Below are 17,158 nucleotides of genomic sequence, written 5' to 3'. Positions count from 1 at the left end.
TGTAACAAGGCAGGTAACACCTTCATCCCAGGTATTACAGCTTCTGTTACGACTTCTACAGAACAAAAGAAATAAAAAATGCACTCCAGGGGATCCTGCGCCCAATCTCAAGCCCTTTGTTACATGAAGAAGGGGGAAAAAAACAAAGAGAGAACACTGGAGGAGGCTCAGATCCCCTCAGCCAGCTTTCCTATGTCTCAGAAGTCCTGCTACTGTTTTCCAGCTCTCCACTGACAAGAGGGAGGACACAAGCTCTTGGGCTGCCTTAGACATGCTTGCAGGCTCCATCCCAATACAGTCAGACAGATCTGCATGGGTAACCAGTAGATTAAAAATACAGGGGACAGACCTCAATGAAAACAAACATTATATCCAGTGTAAAAGCCCTGGATTTCTATACGGGAGTGATGGGTCCATGGAGGTGGTAGAGTTCCCTGATTCAGCTCATTTGGCCCTGTTGCACAGAGCACAGCCTGCCAGCACAGCCCCAAGACTGCCTGGCTTGATCTCCCATCTAGGGCAAGGCTTCTCCACAATAGGAGGCTGCTGAAAGCAAATCCTTCATGGCCAAACCTCCCCATGCATCTCAACAAAGTTGCCCCAAATTGCATTCTTCCTTCCAGCATTTGGGTGCTCCATCCTGTCTTATCTCCCTCTACCCCAAAAGAACGTTTTCACAAACAGGGGGGAACAAAATCAGTTTTCCTGTGAATCCCTTGTCCCAGGATGGTTTATTTTAGCAGCTGATGGGTGAGATTACTGACCAACAATGGCCCTTGGCATGGAAGGAGCATGAGTAAGGTCATACCAGAAACACTAAGAGCTCTCTGTGGTGCATGCAGCTTGGTTCCCATTGACACCTTGGCCTCCACCAACATCCCTCAGCCCACATGAAGGAATTTTCCAAACTGCTACACGCTACCTCTAGATCTTCAGCAGCTTTTGTTTTTCCCAGTACTTTTTCTGATGCAGTGGACTAAGATGTCTCCAATCTTTAGATACAATTTAAGAGACACAATTCCTCAGGAACGGAAGAAGTTTGTGTTTTAAATATCTGCTCCAGGCCACATTTCATGAAACCATCCAAAAGAATAGAAGAGGCCTTCAACAGAGCAAAACATGAGATTTTCACAAGACAAGACTCTAACACCACATCTGTTGTCTTTGAACACCCTATTTGTTGGGTATAGAAAAGGAGCAGATATCCCAAAGCGTCCTGGTTTTTGGCACACTGCATCCTGGCACCCCTCTGAGGACAGTGGCAACACAGTAACATCACAGAAGGAATTTGGGGCAATTGAATTCCTCCACAGGGGCTGCAACAGAGACTGAGGCCATCATCTCCTGCCTTCCCATCAAAATACCAGTCAATAAAAAAACCCTTCAGTGCAGGCACTCAGGACTAGCCTCTTCCTCTGGGGCTCTGGGCAGCTGTCACTAGAAAATCAGCATTTACAACTGCCATGCCAACACAAGGGCAGCTCCTGGCAAATGACAAAGCCGTAGCAGTACATTGATACCTTGTCTGTTTCTCACCCAATGTCCTCACTCATTTTTTTCCAAGTCCCTCTCTTGTAGCTTGATGCCAAAGGATAGGAGAAGAGGCTGAGGGAAGAGAGTGAATTTTAAACCATCTCTCCATATAAACAGAATAGGTTATGCATGCCTTTCTGAAGTACGATATTAATCCCAATTGTGCCATAAAATATATATGACTCACTTGAGCCTTGTTCTCTGGTGAGTTATGAACTATTATGTCACTCATGGGATAAGTATTATGTCTCTTAAGAGACTATCACCTTTCCTCTGTTTTGTAGTAAAAAACTTCACTGAAACCTGCCATGCCTGATATAAGCAACTTCTTTTCAAGCACATTAAACCTTTTCTTTTTACAGCTTCCTTCATTTAGCTGATATTCACATCAGGGTGAGTCCTTTCAGATGCAGCATAAGTTAGTATCTAAGAGAAGTAGTCATTTAGCAGAATTTTTTCTTTAATAAATCTGATTATATTTATATTTCATCACAGAGCAGAAAGTTGGGGGGTTTTTACACATTTAAAGATTTATTCCTGTAGTAAGTATCCAATTAATAGGGTTTTAGCATGCAGACAGGATTTGTATTTATGCTGAAGAAAATGTGTTCTCATTATACTTTCATTTTCATGTTAGATTTATTGTGGGTTCCATTATAATTTATTTTAGTAGCTCTGTTTTCTAATTCTTTATATTTACATGTCTTTTCCAACAAAAATAATAATACATAAATAATACCTGACAACACTTGCAGATTTTCTCTATTTGTATGCTTCAATTCTCCAAGCATCTTGGAATGGAAATGCTGTGAACTACAAAGGAAATCTCTATGTGATCTCTATTACATGAAAAATTATCATTTTTATATCCTCTTCACTCTGCCAAGTTCTTTCCAAGTTCCTGTTTGCAATGCATAAAAGTAGACAAGTAATGGTAGCAAACCCAAGTAGGAATACTCACTACATACACTTATATTTTCAATGCGTTGCTGCAATTAACAGTGTCAGAGGACAGCCTGCTGCATTGCAGCAGAGAGCTCTTCCCTATTTACTGTCACATGTATTTTTCCATAGGCTTTTTGGCTTGCTGGCATGGGATTTACGATAACACAATCCTACCCCTGCTATCCTGCTGAGATATCTGCTGCTGAGAACAATGTTTGGTCAGTAGCACTTTGCCCAGTCCCTAACCCAGCCTGCTTGGGTTTGCACTGGTGTGCAGCAGGATGGGAAGTTGAAACTATGGCAAGATCAGCCTCAGAGTCACCAGCCAACACTTACAACAAGAAAAGATCTTATGCTGAGCGAGTGTTTCCACACATTCTGCATAGGTTCCTACAGGGTGCTGTACAGTAGCTTTCCCAAGCCTGTGAAGTTTAAGACAGCTTTCTCGTGCAGCCCATCCAGAGCTTTAGCCCCAGCACTAATCCCAGCAGGTCAGGCTGATGGCAGTGAGGCAGAGCACAGACAGTGTATGACCGGAGAAGCCAGCTGAGTTACACTGCAGACATAATACTGTATGCAAGAGCCAAATCTGGCCAAGTGCTATTGCAGTAGATGTTGCTTTCATTTTGCATTGTACCCTCTGCTGGGAAAAAAAATTACTTTGTGTTAGATATCACATCTAATTATTCCTGTTGGGCTGGCCCAGAGAAATGTCAACAGTGCATTGTAAGTGCTAATTGGGGTGTCCATGCTCTGCAGTAGATTTGGGATACAACACCCAAGACTAGGGAGGTTAAGCATGTTTTAGAGTACTGTACTGTAATGAGCTTAGTCTCCATGGAAGAGGCACAGCTTTGCTACACACACTTTGTGCTGCATTGCCCAAGCCACACACCAATGTGCTGGTTAAGGCAGGCTGTCCATGACCATCACCAGCAACCGGGAAAGGTGAGTGGGTTTCCTAGGGCATGCTGCAGAATGCTCAGCAAAACAGAGTGAGGTGAAGAGAGAAGGAAAGAGAATGAGGGAAAAGAGGCAGGTGGGAAAGTAAGGGGGGAAAAAAAAAAAGACTGCTGAAGAATACAATAAATAAAAAGTTGCCTGTGTGATTACCTTTCCTCCCACTGTTTTAAGCAGAAAAGCTCACTAATCTATTAGACTCGTGATATAATATGGGTTGAGGTGCCAGTGCCTATACTGGGGCTCCCTTGCAGACACATGCTTTTCTGCTTTTTCTCATAGACCCCATCATGCTTCTGCTGAAATATTAATCCAGCCTTATTTCAGAACTTCTAATGCAGAAAAAGTACATTGTTTTGGTCTAGGGACAGTGACGGTACTTGAAAGCACAGGATCCAGACTAGTGGCAAATCCACAAAACAGGGGGTTTTGACAGCCTTCATTTCCCACATTGCTCTGTCCTGCTTTAGAGGAAAGAAGCTGCCTGTTTCTTTCACAGTGCTGGGGTAGCAGTGTCTGCTGTGACATCCCACCCACCTTTCTACATACTCGGGCACTGATTCATCACTTTTACCAGGCAGCCTTTAAAACTTTCAGGAGTTCTTCTTGTTAGACCTTCTCATAATGAAACCAAAGTATTTAAAGCTACAACATGCCTACTAGCCTATCAGGCTTGAAATCTGACAAGGAGCTGCTACTCCATGTGCTTTTATGTCATGGGGGACCTTTTGTGCCCCTCAGCGTGTTTGTCCCACTTCCTTGGACAATGTTGCATTAGGCCAGTATCCTGCTTTAAACAAACCCTACAACAGAGTTGACTTAATGGAAACAGGCTTCAAGCCTGAAATACTGTACTTGTTCAGATGTTGAGGCAAGAATATGAGACGGAAATCTGAAAGACTATTGTAAGGACAAAGATGAGTCCTCAGATGTGTTCTCTGTTTCACATAGTCCTTCCATCGTTATTACACTGTATGCTAATGCAGAAGAGGTAGGCAATTATTCCCAGATTTTCTTCATATTCTGTTCTTCTGGACCTCAGATTAAAATGTAACAGTGTCAGACTCCACAGAAAATATAGGGCAAAAACTCACAGACAGACTGTCAGCAAAGGGCTGTACTGACCCTGGGGACAAGGTCTGGGGAGGGCAGTGTGGGAGGGGTGCTGGCTTAATCTCTTTGAACATGAGCTGTATTCTTCCAGAGGGGAAGGCATACAAGAAGCTGTGCCTCTACTGTGTGTATTCAAACAGTAAGATGAAGCTGCTTTCAGAGAGAGACAACTCACTAAGTGCAGGATTTGCCACACTGTTCTCAGTGGTGGCATCCTGAGGTTGGTCACCTGGGAAATCCTCTTTTTAAGGACAGTATCCCGAGGGAGCAGCTCTAGTTCCTTTTCCTCACTCCATATTCATCAAGACCAGTGCAGCTGCACAACTGAATCAAATTCTGGTAATAGGTGTTTTACCCTGACTGCAAGTGAAACAAGTGATAAGATGTCAGCTAAGCTGCCCACCCACCCTAGATGTCCAGGTGTATCCACACGCTGCTGTACAAAACTCAGAAACAGATGCTGTCCTGCATGTTTTTAGAATGATATCCATGTGGATACCTGCACTTGGTATGGAAGGAAGTGAGAGGTATTTACAAACGCATGTCAAGCTAAAGAGGACACTTGAATTTAAATGGGGGCAAAACAGTGGACAAATCACTGCATGCCTGCATCAAGGTCTAGAAGAGAGATACATGTTGAACAGCTGAAAACCTACCTAGAAACCAGGTGTGCACAGCCTGAATCTAGATATCTGTGTCTCATATTTTACATAGCTTATGTATATGCTGCACTGCCACAGAGAAACGCCCACCACGTATGCTGCAGAAAGTGAGGATGGAGAAGAAAATACTAATTCTGTATATCTTCTTCACTATCTAGATCCACTAGTTGTATTTTTGTTTGCTTTCTGACGTAGCATAAAATTGGGAGGGGGTTTGTGACAAAAACCTAAATAAATATTTAATGTATCAGCACCTGTCATATAGTTTCTGTGCACCACCACTATCAATTTCCTGGTAGTTCTCCTTCCCTACCCAACTTCATTAAAGAATAAAAGTAAAGTAATAAGTCATTTCACACTCTGTCTGACCATTATACAATAATAGCAAGATTTCATGCAAGGGTACAACATTATGCCCATCTGCAATCACAGTCTCTTTGCAAAAATCTCAATTCACACTTCACATGCAGCTAACCTTGTTACCATTCCCTTCCTAAACCCATCAGTCTTGCCACTGCACGTCTTCACAGCCCAACATCTTAAAATTCATCACTTTGACACCCTCACATCCCTACAGGTCAAACTAAAGACACCTACCAAGAATAATTAAGTGGTACCCCAGATGTTTAGTTTACTTCTAGGTAACCTTTCCCAGAACTGGGTACAGTTCTCTGTTCATATGCTAAGATCCATGGAAGGTGCTTGTTTTAAGGGAACGAGACCTCCAACAAATTTCAGAGCTCTTCACCCCCCCTTTTTTCCTTTTTTTTTTTTTTTTTTACAAGTATAGCTCTTTGTAGATGGAATTTGAAAAAGAAGCGTGATAATGAGTAGGTTCAGGGAAGGAAAGGTGTTATCTCATTAAGGTAATTACTAAGACAGTCCCACCATTACCTCGGTTTGAAAATGTGGCAATTAAAGCGCCCTACATGGGCTCCCAGAGACGAGGGAACGAGACAGTCTTGGACAACTTTTGTGTGCCCGGGCCGGGAGAGCCGACCCCGCGGGGCACGGCCCGAGGCAGCGAGGGGGCCGCCGGGAGCCGCAGTAACAGGGGCCCGCGACTGCGCCCCCGGCAGAGCGCGGCTGCTCCCGGGGAGGGCGCGGCCGCGGCAGGGGCGCCCCGGGGGTCCCGTCGAGCCCAGCACCCATCGCTGCCAGCGCAAAGCGCCTTACTTGGGCTCCTTTGAAATTTGCAGATTTTGAGGACCGGCGTTTGTGCACTTCCATTAATAGAAGCGACTTGCGAAAAATAGGGCATATGAATATGGAAAGGCAGTTTTAATGCGATGGGCGCTTGGCTGGACCTGCTCTCCGGCTGGAAACACGCAGAGACAGGCACCGGTTCCGGCTGCCGCACGGCCCGTTGGACGGCGGGAGCAGCCCAAGGGAGGAGAGAAGTTTGGGGCTTTTTCGTGAAACGAAGGCACGGGGGAGGGGCGCCTTCGGGGGTCGCCCGCCCGACCCCCGCCGGTCCCGGTGGGTCTCCGACCCCGTCAGCTGTACCCCCCAAGGAACTGTGGGGGTCACTTCGATGCTGTCCCCGAAACGTAGCAGGCGGCTCCTCCCGCGGGACGAGGGCAAAGGGCCATCCCGGCAGGCCAGGTTACCCGTACCCCCTTCTCCTCGCAACGGAGCTCGACGATAAATCGGCTGCTGGGGAAGAAACCCGGTGGTGTCACCGGCGGGAGACGTGGGCTTAGCAGCAAGACAGAACAGAAGAGGGGGAAAACGTGTAATTCCAACCTGAAACGGTTATTAGCCGCCCATTCCCGCCACTCCTAGGCTTGGAAAATTTCTTACATTATAAAGGGTTTTGTCCTTTCCACAGGTGAGCTCAGCCTAGCTGCACCCACTCTATGCTCTGGGCTGGAACCGAGGTTTTCGAGTGGGCTACAATTAGGAGTTAGGGTGACTTACAACACGCATTTGCACAAAAATGTGGTGTAAATTTGGAGGAAGGTAAATTCTGCAAAGGGAGAAAACAACAAAAGTTTAAAACCCACCCCAACAAGAAACACCAAAAACTGCAGGAGGGATAGCCCCGGAGAGCCAAAACGGCGTTACATGCAGGCGGCATGTAAATGCAACCAGGGTGACCGGCACGGCAAGGAACTCCATTCGGTGCTGCTTACTGGTTCCCAGCGTCTGAGCCGGACTCGCTTGCCCGGCTAGAAAAGCGGATTCAGCTCCCGAGCACCCAGCTGCCACACCGGCGCCAGGGCAAGCACTCTCGGAGCGGCAAAGACAATCCTTGTCTCTGTACCCCACTCCAGAGGAGTTCCCCTTCTCACTTTCTGCCCTAACGATGGCCAGGCTAATTCCCCGAGAGGGCGAAGTAATTAAACATCATCCTGCTGTTGCATCCTGCAAGAGAGACCATCAGCCAAGGGCGGCGGAGTAGCCCGCCCGCGGCTCCGCTGCCAGGACGGCTCAGCCCAGAGCTGGAGCCCAGCGAGTCGCCGAACCCTGCCTGAGCGTACCACGGGTTCCCCGAAGGAGCCTCCCGCGGCGTGCCCACCTGCAAAACGCATAGCACGGCCCAGAGGAAACAAACCAAAGGGGAATCGGGCATAGGGTGTCCAAAGGGTCTCCCCGGTCTCACCGCGGCCGCGCCGGTGTCAAACTGGAGTGATGCGACACGGGGGAAGCGGAGCGGCCCCGCCTCGCTTTTCACCCCTCCTGCTGGTGCAGAGGCAGCGCTCAAGCAGTTAGCACACAGTCCCAGCTCAGGGCCGAAGAGCCAGGTCCGGGATAGGACAGAGGCTCTCTCCGGGGAGGTGGGTGGCGGGGATACGAGCCAGGTGGCTCTTCGGCATCTGGAGGCTGTGTCAGCCTCCTCTATTTTCACCATCGCCCGCCGGCAAGCGCCGTGGAAGGCGGCCGCGAGGTCTGGGTGGACGGGAGACTCCCGTGCTGCCCGGCCGAGCCCGACCTCCGAGCGGTCTCGCGGGGCGGGACGCCGAGTGCGGGTCGAGCCCGCCCGCGCCGTCCGGAGCTGTCCGTGGTGCTGAGAGCGGGCGGGGCCGCAGCCGTCCGGCGAGGTGCAGGAGTCCCCGCTGCTGGAGGGGCCGGAACTGCTCCGCTCCTTGCGGACCGCTGTCCGGTGCGGGGAAAGCAAACACTGCGGGCCACCCCGCGGGCTGCCGTGGTCCCTCGCGTACTGACAGCTCTGCTACAGCCTCACGGACTGTTTCCACGCCAAGCGCACCAACAGCCAGCTCTTTTCCGGCGGGTGCCGGTATTTCCCGCTGTTTAAGGCTGAGAGACCCCATCCCGTTCGTCTGGCAACAGATGGCTTTGGTTGTTTGTTCACAATCACTTCCAGGGCCGAGAGCAGGCCTTCGCCCAAAAGGGGCGAAGGGTTGAGAGGGACCGGGACTGCAGGAATTCAGCAGCACGGTACCAAATCTGGTGCCGCGGCGAAAGCAGTTGTCCAAGGAAGGACAGGGGGACGAAACCCGGCCGGCGTGTCTGGGAAGACATGGCAGCCAACGGCGCCAAGCCGCGCCCGATGCCTGGCCCCGCGCCGTTCACCGCGCTGGAGGCGGCCCCGCGCGTTCCGGCCCGCCGCCCGCCTGGCTCTTTGTCCTGCCGCAGCGCGCTGAAATGCGGGCCGGTGTGTCGGGGACTTTAAACAAGCAACGGAGCCCGTTCCTTCCCCGTCTCGGGGCAGCCTGACCTCGGGTCGGCTCCATTCCGGTGCGAATCGGGAGCGGGACAAAGGCCCACTTCCCAAATGGGGAAAGGAAGAGTGAAAGAGAGAGATTCCTGCTCCAAACCTCCTCTGGCTTACACGTACTTTCCAGTTGAGTCTGGAAATACGTTTCAGGGGAGGTGGTGGTTCCTCGCCCACCTCCTCTGGTAGCCCCTGCTTTAGACACCATCCGACACGGCACCGACAGCCCTGCCACGCTCCCCCTCTCCTCTCTCGCTCCTTCCCTCTGCCGTTCCCAAAGCACCGAGAGGCCCTGCACCGGTGGGCACCCCGCAGCCGGCCCTGCTCGTGAGGGGGACACATCTATTTTGCATGAACTTTCCTTCCTTGTTTTCACTACTTTTCAGGGAGTTTATGCAGTCAAAAACGAGCCATCACGAACAACGACCTGGGACTAGCTTTTCCAGTTGCATTGCCTCCTTTCATGAGAGATTCGTTGTTTAGACTCAGGAAAAGGCCCTAACGAGCCCAGAATTTCCTGCCTCCTTCCCCAGCCCGCATAGGGTGCGTTTCCTGGGAAAACCTCGGTGGCAATGCGGGCAGACAGATTTCTCTGGCCACTTAGGGACCCCCTCCCGGGTCATTCCTCCGGGGGGTATTTGGGGGCCACGGAGGAGGCTCGGGGGAATAGTCAGCGGCTGCCACAACACGGGCGAAAACCGAAGTGGGCGTTCCCGACCCGCTCCCCTTTTGTTAGATCAAGGCAAAGGTCAATATGGTTTTAGCGCGAATTTATTAGCACAGAAATCAGCAAGCCGCTCGCTAATTAGCAAAGCCCAAATAAACGTGCCCGAAGGCTTCTCTTTTCCTTTTTTCGTTTGTTGTTTTTTTTTTTCCCTTCTGTCTCGAAAGAAAGGGGACTCACGAGCAAAAATAGAGAGGAGAAAAAAAAAAGCTCCAAACCCTCAGAGGAGAGGATAATACGGGACTTTATGAATGTTTTATGGGTAATTGCTGTATAACTTTCTAATTTCACAGGGGGGTGTTCACCTCCAAAGGCTGGGGACACAGCCGTCCCCGGAGCCCAGTGGAGGGTCACAGCCCCCAGTCCCAACCTGCTACCCCTCTGCCCCCGCGGGATCCAGCGGCCGGCATAGGGAAGGGAAGCGCTCTGCAGGAAAGATGCCTGCCAGGGGAAAGGGCGAGTGAGACGGTCACGCACAGCAATAAAGTTCAAAGGCCAGCGGGGCTCGGGAGCTCCGTGTCCACCGGGACCCTTCTGCCCTCCCTGCCTGTTTCCCCTCGTTACTCACCCCGACCGCCGGCGCTCACTGCCTGTCCCAGCTCCCTGCGGAGACAGCTGCCGGGCCGGGGCCACATCCCCAGGTCCTGCACGGTCCCGTTGCGCCCGCCCCCAGGAGCCAGAGCCTCTACCCGCCGCCGCCCTGCCCAGGTGCTTAAAATAACAGCGAGGAGCACGACACCTGAGGGGGGATTTGATTTTCCTTTAAAATACAAGTAGGGAAAAACAGTGCCAGTTAAGAAACAACAAGCCTAAAACTCAAAATGTGTTCAATATAATATTGAAAATAAAAGAGTGGCATCTGCTTTTTCTACTCTGAATTTCTTGAGTTCTTGTCACGGAGAAATTAGCTACCTTGAATTTTCACGTTTGTTAAAAAAAGATAAAGTTTATTTCTTTTTTGTTTTCCTTTCCCCTGTAATTTTTCAGTCACAAAAAAAAAAATCTATATTTTATCATCTAAGCATTTATTTTACTGAATCCAAAAAGACATGAAAAGGGAGAGGGAAGAACCACGTTCGTTCATTTTAAACTAATGTATAGAAGTGAAATTTTTTTCTCCTTTTTTTTGGACGACATATAATAAATATGATATAGCACTCAGCACTCGGTCTGTACAATTCTGTTCGCATTAGGGAGCATGCCACTTTGCAATAAGAAAAAAAAAAAAAGGTAATGAGAAAAATCAGTGCAAAGTTCTCCGTTTCCCCGGTCTTCTCCGCCGGGCGGGGGTCGAGGCGCTCTCATTCCCTCCGTCCTCCGCAGCCATTTGTCTCTCCGGCGGGCTCGGGCTCCCTCTCCCTCTCCTCCTCCACCCCTTCCGTCCCTCTCTCTCTCCGAGCTCCAAGTCCTGCCTCGCAGGAGCCGAGGTCGGCGGGTCGCCCCGCGGCTCTGCCCGCCTTCCCCCGCGTGTGGTCGTTTCACTTACGGGCTTGGCTCTGGGTTCACGGTTCAAGAGTCCCTGCTCTGACTGATCGCCTCCCTCGGTGGCCGGTGGCTGCCTGCAGAAGCTCCTGCCCCTCTGCTTCCCCTCGCTTCCTCCTCTGCGGTGCTGGGGCTTGTTTGGGGACGGGGAGGGGAAGGGCTCGTTGCGGGGACCGCGGTGCCGTTTCACCGAGGGTGCGGGGTGCCGGGCATGGGGTTGGCCAGGGGGTTGAGGGCCGGCTGCCCGCCGGGCCCCAGCCCGTGGATCAGCACCCGCGGCACCAGTGGCCGCTGGAGCTGGGGGTGCGGCGCGGGGGGAGTCCGGTACATGCTGCTGTACATGGCTGCGGCCGCCGCGGCCGCCGTCGTACTGTCCATGCTGCCCAGCAGGCTGGGGTGATAGAAATAAGGCGAGGGGAACATCCGCTGCAGTGCTGAGTAGTTCCCGGCCTCGGCCAGCAGCTCCAGGCCCACCGCCGTCTGCCGCTTCCACTTCGTCCTGCCGGGAGGAGCAAGAGGCGGCTGCAGGGCGGGCGCCACGATGGGGCACCTAACCCGGTTTCGCGGGAGTCCGTAGGCGGCGAGCCCCCTCCCCTGCCGGCCCCGCACCACCGGGGCCCCGACGGGGCGCACTGGCCCCGTGGGCCCGCACACGGTGCGATCCTCCCGGCTGTGCCCGGTTCCCCGTCCCAGCCCAGCACCCCACGACACATGCATACGGTGACTACGGCCAAATTAATAACCGTGGTACGCAGTTAGATAGCAGCGCGCTGACACTAATGGTTTGCGACAGAATTAGGGTGGCTGCGACCGTATGTAATAAGACAGAAAATTACGGCAGCGGTGACAGGGACTGGACCCCTCAGCCTGCCGCCGGGAAGGGCGCGGGGCAGCCGTCGGGAGCACCCCGCACCACCCTTGGCTACCGCGGGCAGGAACCCAGCAGCGCCTGCCCGCCCCTCCGGCTCTCCAGGGAGACCCTGGGCCGTCGCCCAGCCTGGGCCCGTCTTACCTCCGGTTCTGGTACCAGGTTTTGACCTGTGTGTCGGTGAGGTTGAGCGCGGCGGCCAAGTCCATGCGGTCCTGCACGCTCAGGTACTTCTGACGCTCGAAGCTGCGCTCCAACTGGTTGAGCTGGTGGTCGGAGAAGGCGGTCCGTGCCTTCCGAGGCTTCTTGGCGCGCACCGGCGGGCTGTCCCGGCTACTGCTGATCTCCCGATCGCCTTCCTCCTTTGTCCCTGCGAGCGAGCCGAAGCGCGGTGAGGGCCGGCGGGACACCGGATCGGCCCTCGCCCCGCCCCGCCGCGGTTACCGGGCCCGGCCGCCCCCTCCCCGGGGGCTCCTCCGGGGCGCGGGGGGAAGTATGGCGGGGGGCGGCGGCGAGCCTGTCCAGGGAACGGCGGGATTTCCACTCTCCGCTTGCCAACTACAGGGCTTTCGTTATTTTCTCGCCCTCTCCCCCCGGCCCGAAACGCCGGGAAATCGATCTGTCAATCCTGCTCCATTCGGGCCCGGGTTTGTGGCGCTCCTTGATCTTCCCCGCAGGAAGAACAATAATCTCCCTAATTGACCCACTGGGGAGGTTGGTGCACACAAAAATGGCCAGACCAGACTGTACATCTGGTTTGGGCACTCGTATGCTAATGCTAAAGAGCAAAACGAGCGGCACTTGCGGGCACCTCGTTGCTCTGAGCCTGGCGAAAATAGCTCAATTCGGCAAAATAAGGAAAATGTGTCCTGTTGCCTCTCGGCTGCACCGGGCTGCCTGCGGGGAGGGCAGTTCTGCCGACGCCGAAGGGAAAATATCTCCTCTCCCTGCTCGCCTTTCCTTACTCTTTTCCTCCCTTCCCCTTCCCACGCACACATCGCTATTTTCATTTCCGAACCCCGCACGGCGGGGGCTTCCCCATCAGCATGAAATCCCTAATTAAAAAAAAATAAAAAAATTAAAGATGGAAAAATAAACCTTCTATCCCGGCGCAGGGGAAACGTGAGGGTTTTGCCAAATGCACAAAGCCCTTCAACCTCCCTCTGCCGACCGCGGGCCGAGTTGTTATTATTATTATTTTTAATTAAAAGTTTATTTTTTTCGTTTATTTGTTATTGACTGATGGGGAAGTGGAATTTTTAATCTTAATTTTATTTTAGATCGAATAAGCAAAAATGAAAAGGCTGAAGGCAGTAAGTGAAGCTGAGGAGCCGGTTCTTAGAAAGCCGGAGAATCATTTATGCGCATTTGCATTAAAAATAAATACGGTCTGATTTCCCATGCGATCCCACTGCTTGGGCTATTTTCTTAAAAACAAGGAAGTTAAATTTGAAAAAAAAAAAAAAAGAAAGAAAAAGAAAAGAATAAGAGAAGGAAAGGCTAACAGATATTAAATAAAAAAAAAAAAAAAGCGATTTCATTTCCTACCGATCTCATCCCCGCGGTAGCGAGGATCACCGAGTGGTCCCGGCAGAGCGAGCACTCCTACTGCAGATTTTCCCCACGATTTTCGTTTCACCGATGAGGCCGAACGCAGCGGCCCCGGTTTTACCGGCGGCCGAGGCGGTGCGGAGCCGGGCCGGGCCGTACTTACCGTGGCATTTGATGTCCCCCGGCGTGTCGTCGCGCTTGTCGAGCTTGGCTTTGCCGTCCTCCTGCTCGAGTTTGGGCCTGAAGCTCTCCGGGGCCGCGCTGCCCTCCTGCTTGGGAGTGTGATGGGGAGAGGGGACGCTGGTACTGTAAGGTGCACACGCCGCCAGCGGTTTGCTGTCGCCCAAAATGTCCTTAATTAAAAAAGAAGATGTGGAAGTCCTGGGGCCGGAGCTGGCCGAGCCCAGCTGGGGCGGCGGCGGCTGCGGGGGCGACGGCTGCAAACTCGGCGGCGGTGGCGGCGGGTGCGGGCCGAGGTGGAGGTGGTGCGGCGGCGGCGGGAGGTTTTCCGCCACCCCTAGATGCGGCTCGGGGTGCTCCATGCTCACCGAGATGGGCGACGAGGGCGCCGTCCCCACCGTGTCGATTTCTGAGCAGGGGGACGGCGTGGCCTGGCTCCTAAAATCCGCCGGCCGGCCGTCGCCGTGGGGGCGAAAATCTCCGTTCATGACTCCGGGGCTGCCGGTGCTGCCACCCGACAGGATCGTGTCTATCCCGAAGCTGGACCCGCTCGGCCCCTCCATGGCGGACCGTTCAGCGCCGCGTCCGCATCCCCGTGGGCGGCCGCGGGGGTCTCACCGGGAGTGGAGGAGAAGGGATGTGGGGGGGCAGAACTGGGTTACCCCAATCAGCGCACCGCCGGCGCGGGCGACACTAAAGCGGGGCCCCCGCCGAGCCCCACATCGCCGCCGGGCCGGCTCGCCGCTACCCAACTTTGTTGCGGGAAGTTGCGGGCGCGGAGCGGGGCGGACACCGGCCACTGCGGCGCGCCCGCCCGTGCCCACCGAGCTCCTCTCGGCGGCGGCGACTCCCCCCGTGACGTCACAGCCGCCGCGGCCCCCCCCGCCGTTTATTATAAACCCGGGCTTTTGCCGCCGCCGCCGCCCGCCCCCATTGGCGGAGGGTCGCGAGGGGGCTGACGCAGCGCGGGCCGCAGCCAATCAGCGGCGGCGGCGGGCACGGCCGCGGGAGGCGGGTGCGCGCCCCCGCTCCCTCCCGGACCTGTCCGCGCCGCCGCCGCCCCGTCGGGCCCCTATTCCCCCGGTCACCGGAGTGGATCTTCCCGGAGAGTATCGTCTGGTGATCCCGGGACGGTTCCCTGGTTGAATGTCAGAATAATAGGAAGTGCCAGCGACAAGACGTCGTATTAATTCTGATGAAGCAGCGTGTCAAGCTAATTAGAAGAGTAATTATAAAGGTGATAATGAATGATTTAGAGTTCTCCGAGTTTTATTTTAGTAGGAAATGCCATTTCCAGGGTCGTATGAACCACAGCTCTACACCTCCCTTCCCGGCCTCCAGTAGACTCGAGACTCAACCAGCCCCCAAAACATCCGCGGCACCAAACCTCGGGGGCACAAGGGAACTGGGCACAGCAGTGGAGGCACAGGGAAAGATTAGGGCAGGATGAGCCCAAGAAGCATTTTTCGGGTGCTGGTGTTCAGCGAGGGCACTAGGGGTTACCTTAGGTGTAGGGTCACTGGCACTTCCGCCCCGGATACAGAGGCTGCCCGGTGATGGGAGCCCCCCGCCAGCCTGGAGTGAGAAGCGGGGAGTGAGGACACGAGGGTCCTTTCTAACCCCCTCATCGTTCTGCCTGCCCCGTACCGGGAGTGCCCCGTCTGGCCCTGCACACTGCTATGCGGATGTGGTGGCAGCGAGGGTGCGCCTCCACCCCGTTTCCCACCCGCGTTTTGTTTCCTGGGGAAGCCGTCCCGCTCAGAGCTGCGGAGAAGTGCGGGGAGCGCTTGGGGAGCTCAACAGGAGCGAGAGACCGTGTCCAGCTGGTAACTCGTTGCGAGTGTTTGGATCCGACGTGAGATGCCGCAGCCGCGGGACAGCGGTGTGGGATGCGAAGCTGCGCCCCGACATGAGAGATGCCAACGCGGAGAGTGCCGCGGCCTTCGGCTCCTCTTCCGACGGCTTGAGTCCGGCCTTCCCTCGTATGGAGGGGGGCGAGGAGCTTCTGGGTCCTCGCTGGTATAAATCGCGGTGCTTCCCTGGGATTCATCAGTCACCGGTGCCACACCCGAAGGGTAGTGCGGCGGGATAGGTCCCGGCCCCACTGCCGCACTCCGGAAGAAGTTTTTCGACGGCAGGGAAGCCTGCCCGCGGGCAGCCCGTTGCTACCGAGCATCGCCCACTTCGTCCCGACGGCTCCACACGGCCGTCAGCCGCCCCGCGGGCAGCCGGGGGAAGCCAGGCGTACGGTTTGCCGTCGGGCTTTAGGCACCGGTGTTGCGCCCAGAGGCCGGTGAGGGAGCAGAGGCGGCGGGCCCGAAAGAGGTGCAGGGCCGCCCGTGTCCGCTGGGCGGCGGTGGCGGCCGCCCCCGTTGTCCCCGACGGGCGCCCAGCACGGACGAGGCCGGAGGCAGCGCCGGAGCCGCAGCCCCGGTGCCAGCTGGGTTGGCAGCACGGCGGAGTGACCTCCTGCCAGCACGTCCCTACAGATCGGGGCCTTTGGAAGAACGAGGAGAAGACAAGGGAACAGAAGAAGGAGGAAAACTGAGGAGTAAAATGAAAGAACAGGAGAAAGGGAAAAACACTTAAATACCTACAAATGCCCAGGCAGGTTTTCTGCAGCAGGGAAGCAGCCCGCGGTGGCTGTATTTATCCTGCTGTCTTGGTTTGCAATTTTCCCAAACTATGTCCTAATTATCCCGGGGGGAATGCGGGATTCGGGGTAATATGTTACACTAGCATAATCCTTTAACTCACAATACACCTCCCCGTCCCAGAATCGGGATTTAGGGCTTAAAGTCATGTTCTTGAAGAGTGAACACCTTTCATTTCCTTCGTCTTATTTTTTAATCCTCGATTCCATTGTGTAGAAATATTCTGGGGGAAAGCAGCGCGAGGCCCTTCCCCGCCCGGGGCAGCCGCTCCGCTCTCGGCCGGGCTCCGCAGAGCCCGGAGCGCGGGCAGCCTCGGCCTGTCCTGCTCCTCCGCGGGCACCGCCGGCCGGTTCGGATTCCCAGAGCGTGATCAGCCCTACGCGGGGGCATCTCACGCAAAACGCCCTCCACCTCCTGCCTGCACCCTCGGGGGGCGAGGAGACCAGCGGGACGCTCCTTGTACTTGTTGAGGCCAGAGTGGATGCTGACAGCTGCTGCCCCGTGTCCCCTCAGCCTCTGGCTGGATGACCCCCCCCCTTTCCCATCTATCCCACCCGTCTGACTGCGGGCAAAGCCACGGAGCTCCCCGTCCCAATAAATCAGCAACAGCCGAATCAAAACGATGAGCGAAGGTGCCACTCAGAGAACTCGGACGGGGCGCAGCTCGTTAATTAGTAGGCAACTAATTAGAGCGGCACTTAGAGCGCTAATCAATGGCCCGATTGAAGCTGGGGGCAGCGAGTGGCAGGGACGGGCTATCATGTGCCGGTTCGACAACCGGTCCCTTCCGGGGGGGGGGCGGTCCCA

General features: G+C 54.3%; 2 protein-coding genes across 3 annotated transcripts; one reads left to right on the top strand and one right to left on the bottom strand.

Moving 5' to 3' along the window:
• Positions 1-10,367: 10,367 nt before the first annotated feature.
• BARHL2 (BarH like homeobox 2) lies at positions 10,368-14,478 on the bottom strand. Of its 2 annotated transcripts, XM_027651711.1 has the most exons (4): positions 14,066-14,478; positions 13,681-13,870; positions 12,111-12,336; positions 10,368-11,597 (listed from the first exon to the last, which is right to left on the bottom strand). In XM_027651711.1, exons 1-4 carry the CDS (start codon positions 14,258-14,260, stop codon positions 11,285-11,287), a joined length of 924 nt encoding a protein of 307 aa, XP_027507512.1. In that variant the 5' UTR covers positions 14,261-14,478; the 3' UTR covers positions 10,368-11,284. The 2 variants fall into 2 exon arrangements, with proteins under 2 accessions (XP_027507512.1, XP_027507510.1); XM_027651709.1 differs by having other exon boundaries at positions 13,681-14,478.
• On the top strand, positions 14,259-16,879 carry LOC113950975 (basic proline-rich protein-like). The gene is made up of 4 exons (XM_027651431.1): positions 14,259-14,838; positions 15,182-15,772; positions 15,836-16,158; positions 16,568-16,879. The coding sequence occupies exons 1-4, from the start codon at positions 14,259-14,261 to the stop codon at positions 16,877-16,879; spliced, it is 1,806 nt and encodes a 601-aa protein (XP_027507232.1).
• Positions 16,880-17,158: the final 279 nt, after the last annotated feature.

Source organism: Corapipo altera, unplaced genomic scaffold (assembly GCF_003945725.1).
Source record: "Corapipo altera isolate COAL_440 unplaced genomic scaffold, ASM394572v1 57, whole genome shotgun sequence".
Taxonomy (NCBI): Eukaryota; Metazoa; Chordata; class Aves; order Passeriformes; family Pipridae; genus Corapipo; species Corapipo altera.
Note: the sequence above shows the minus strand (reverse complement) of the source record. Positions and strands in the feature narration are given on the sequence as shown.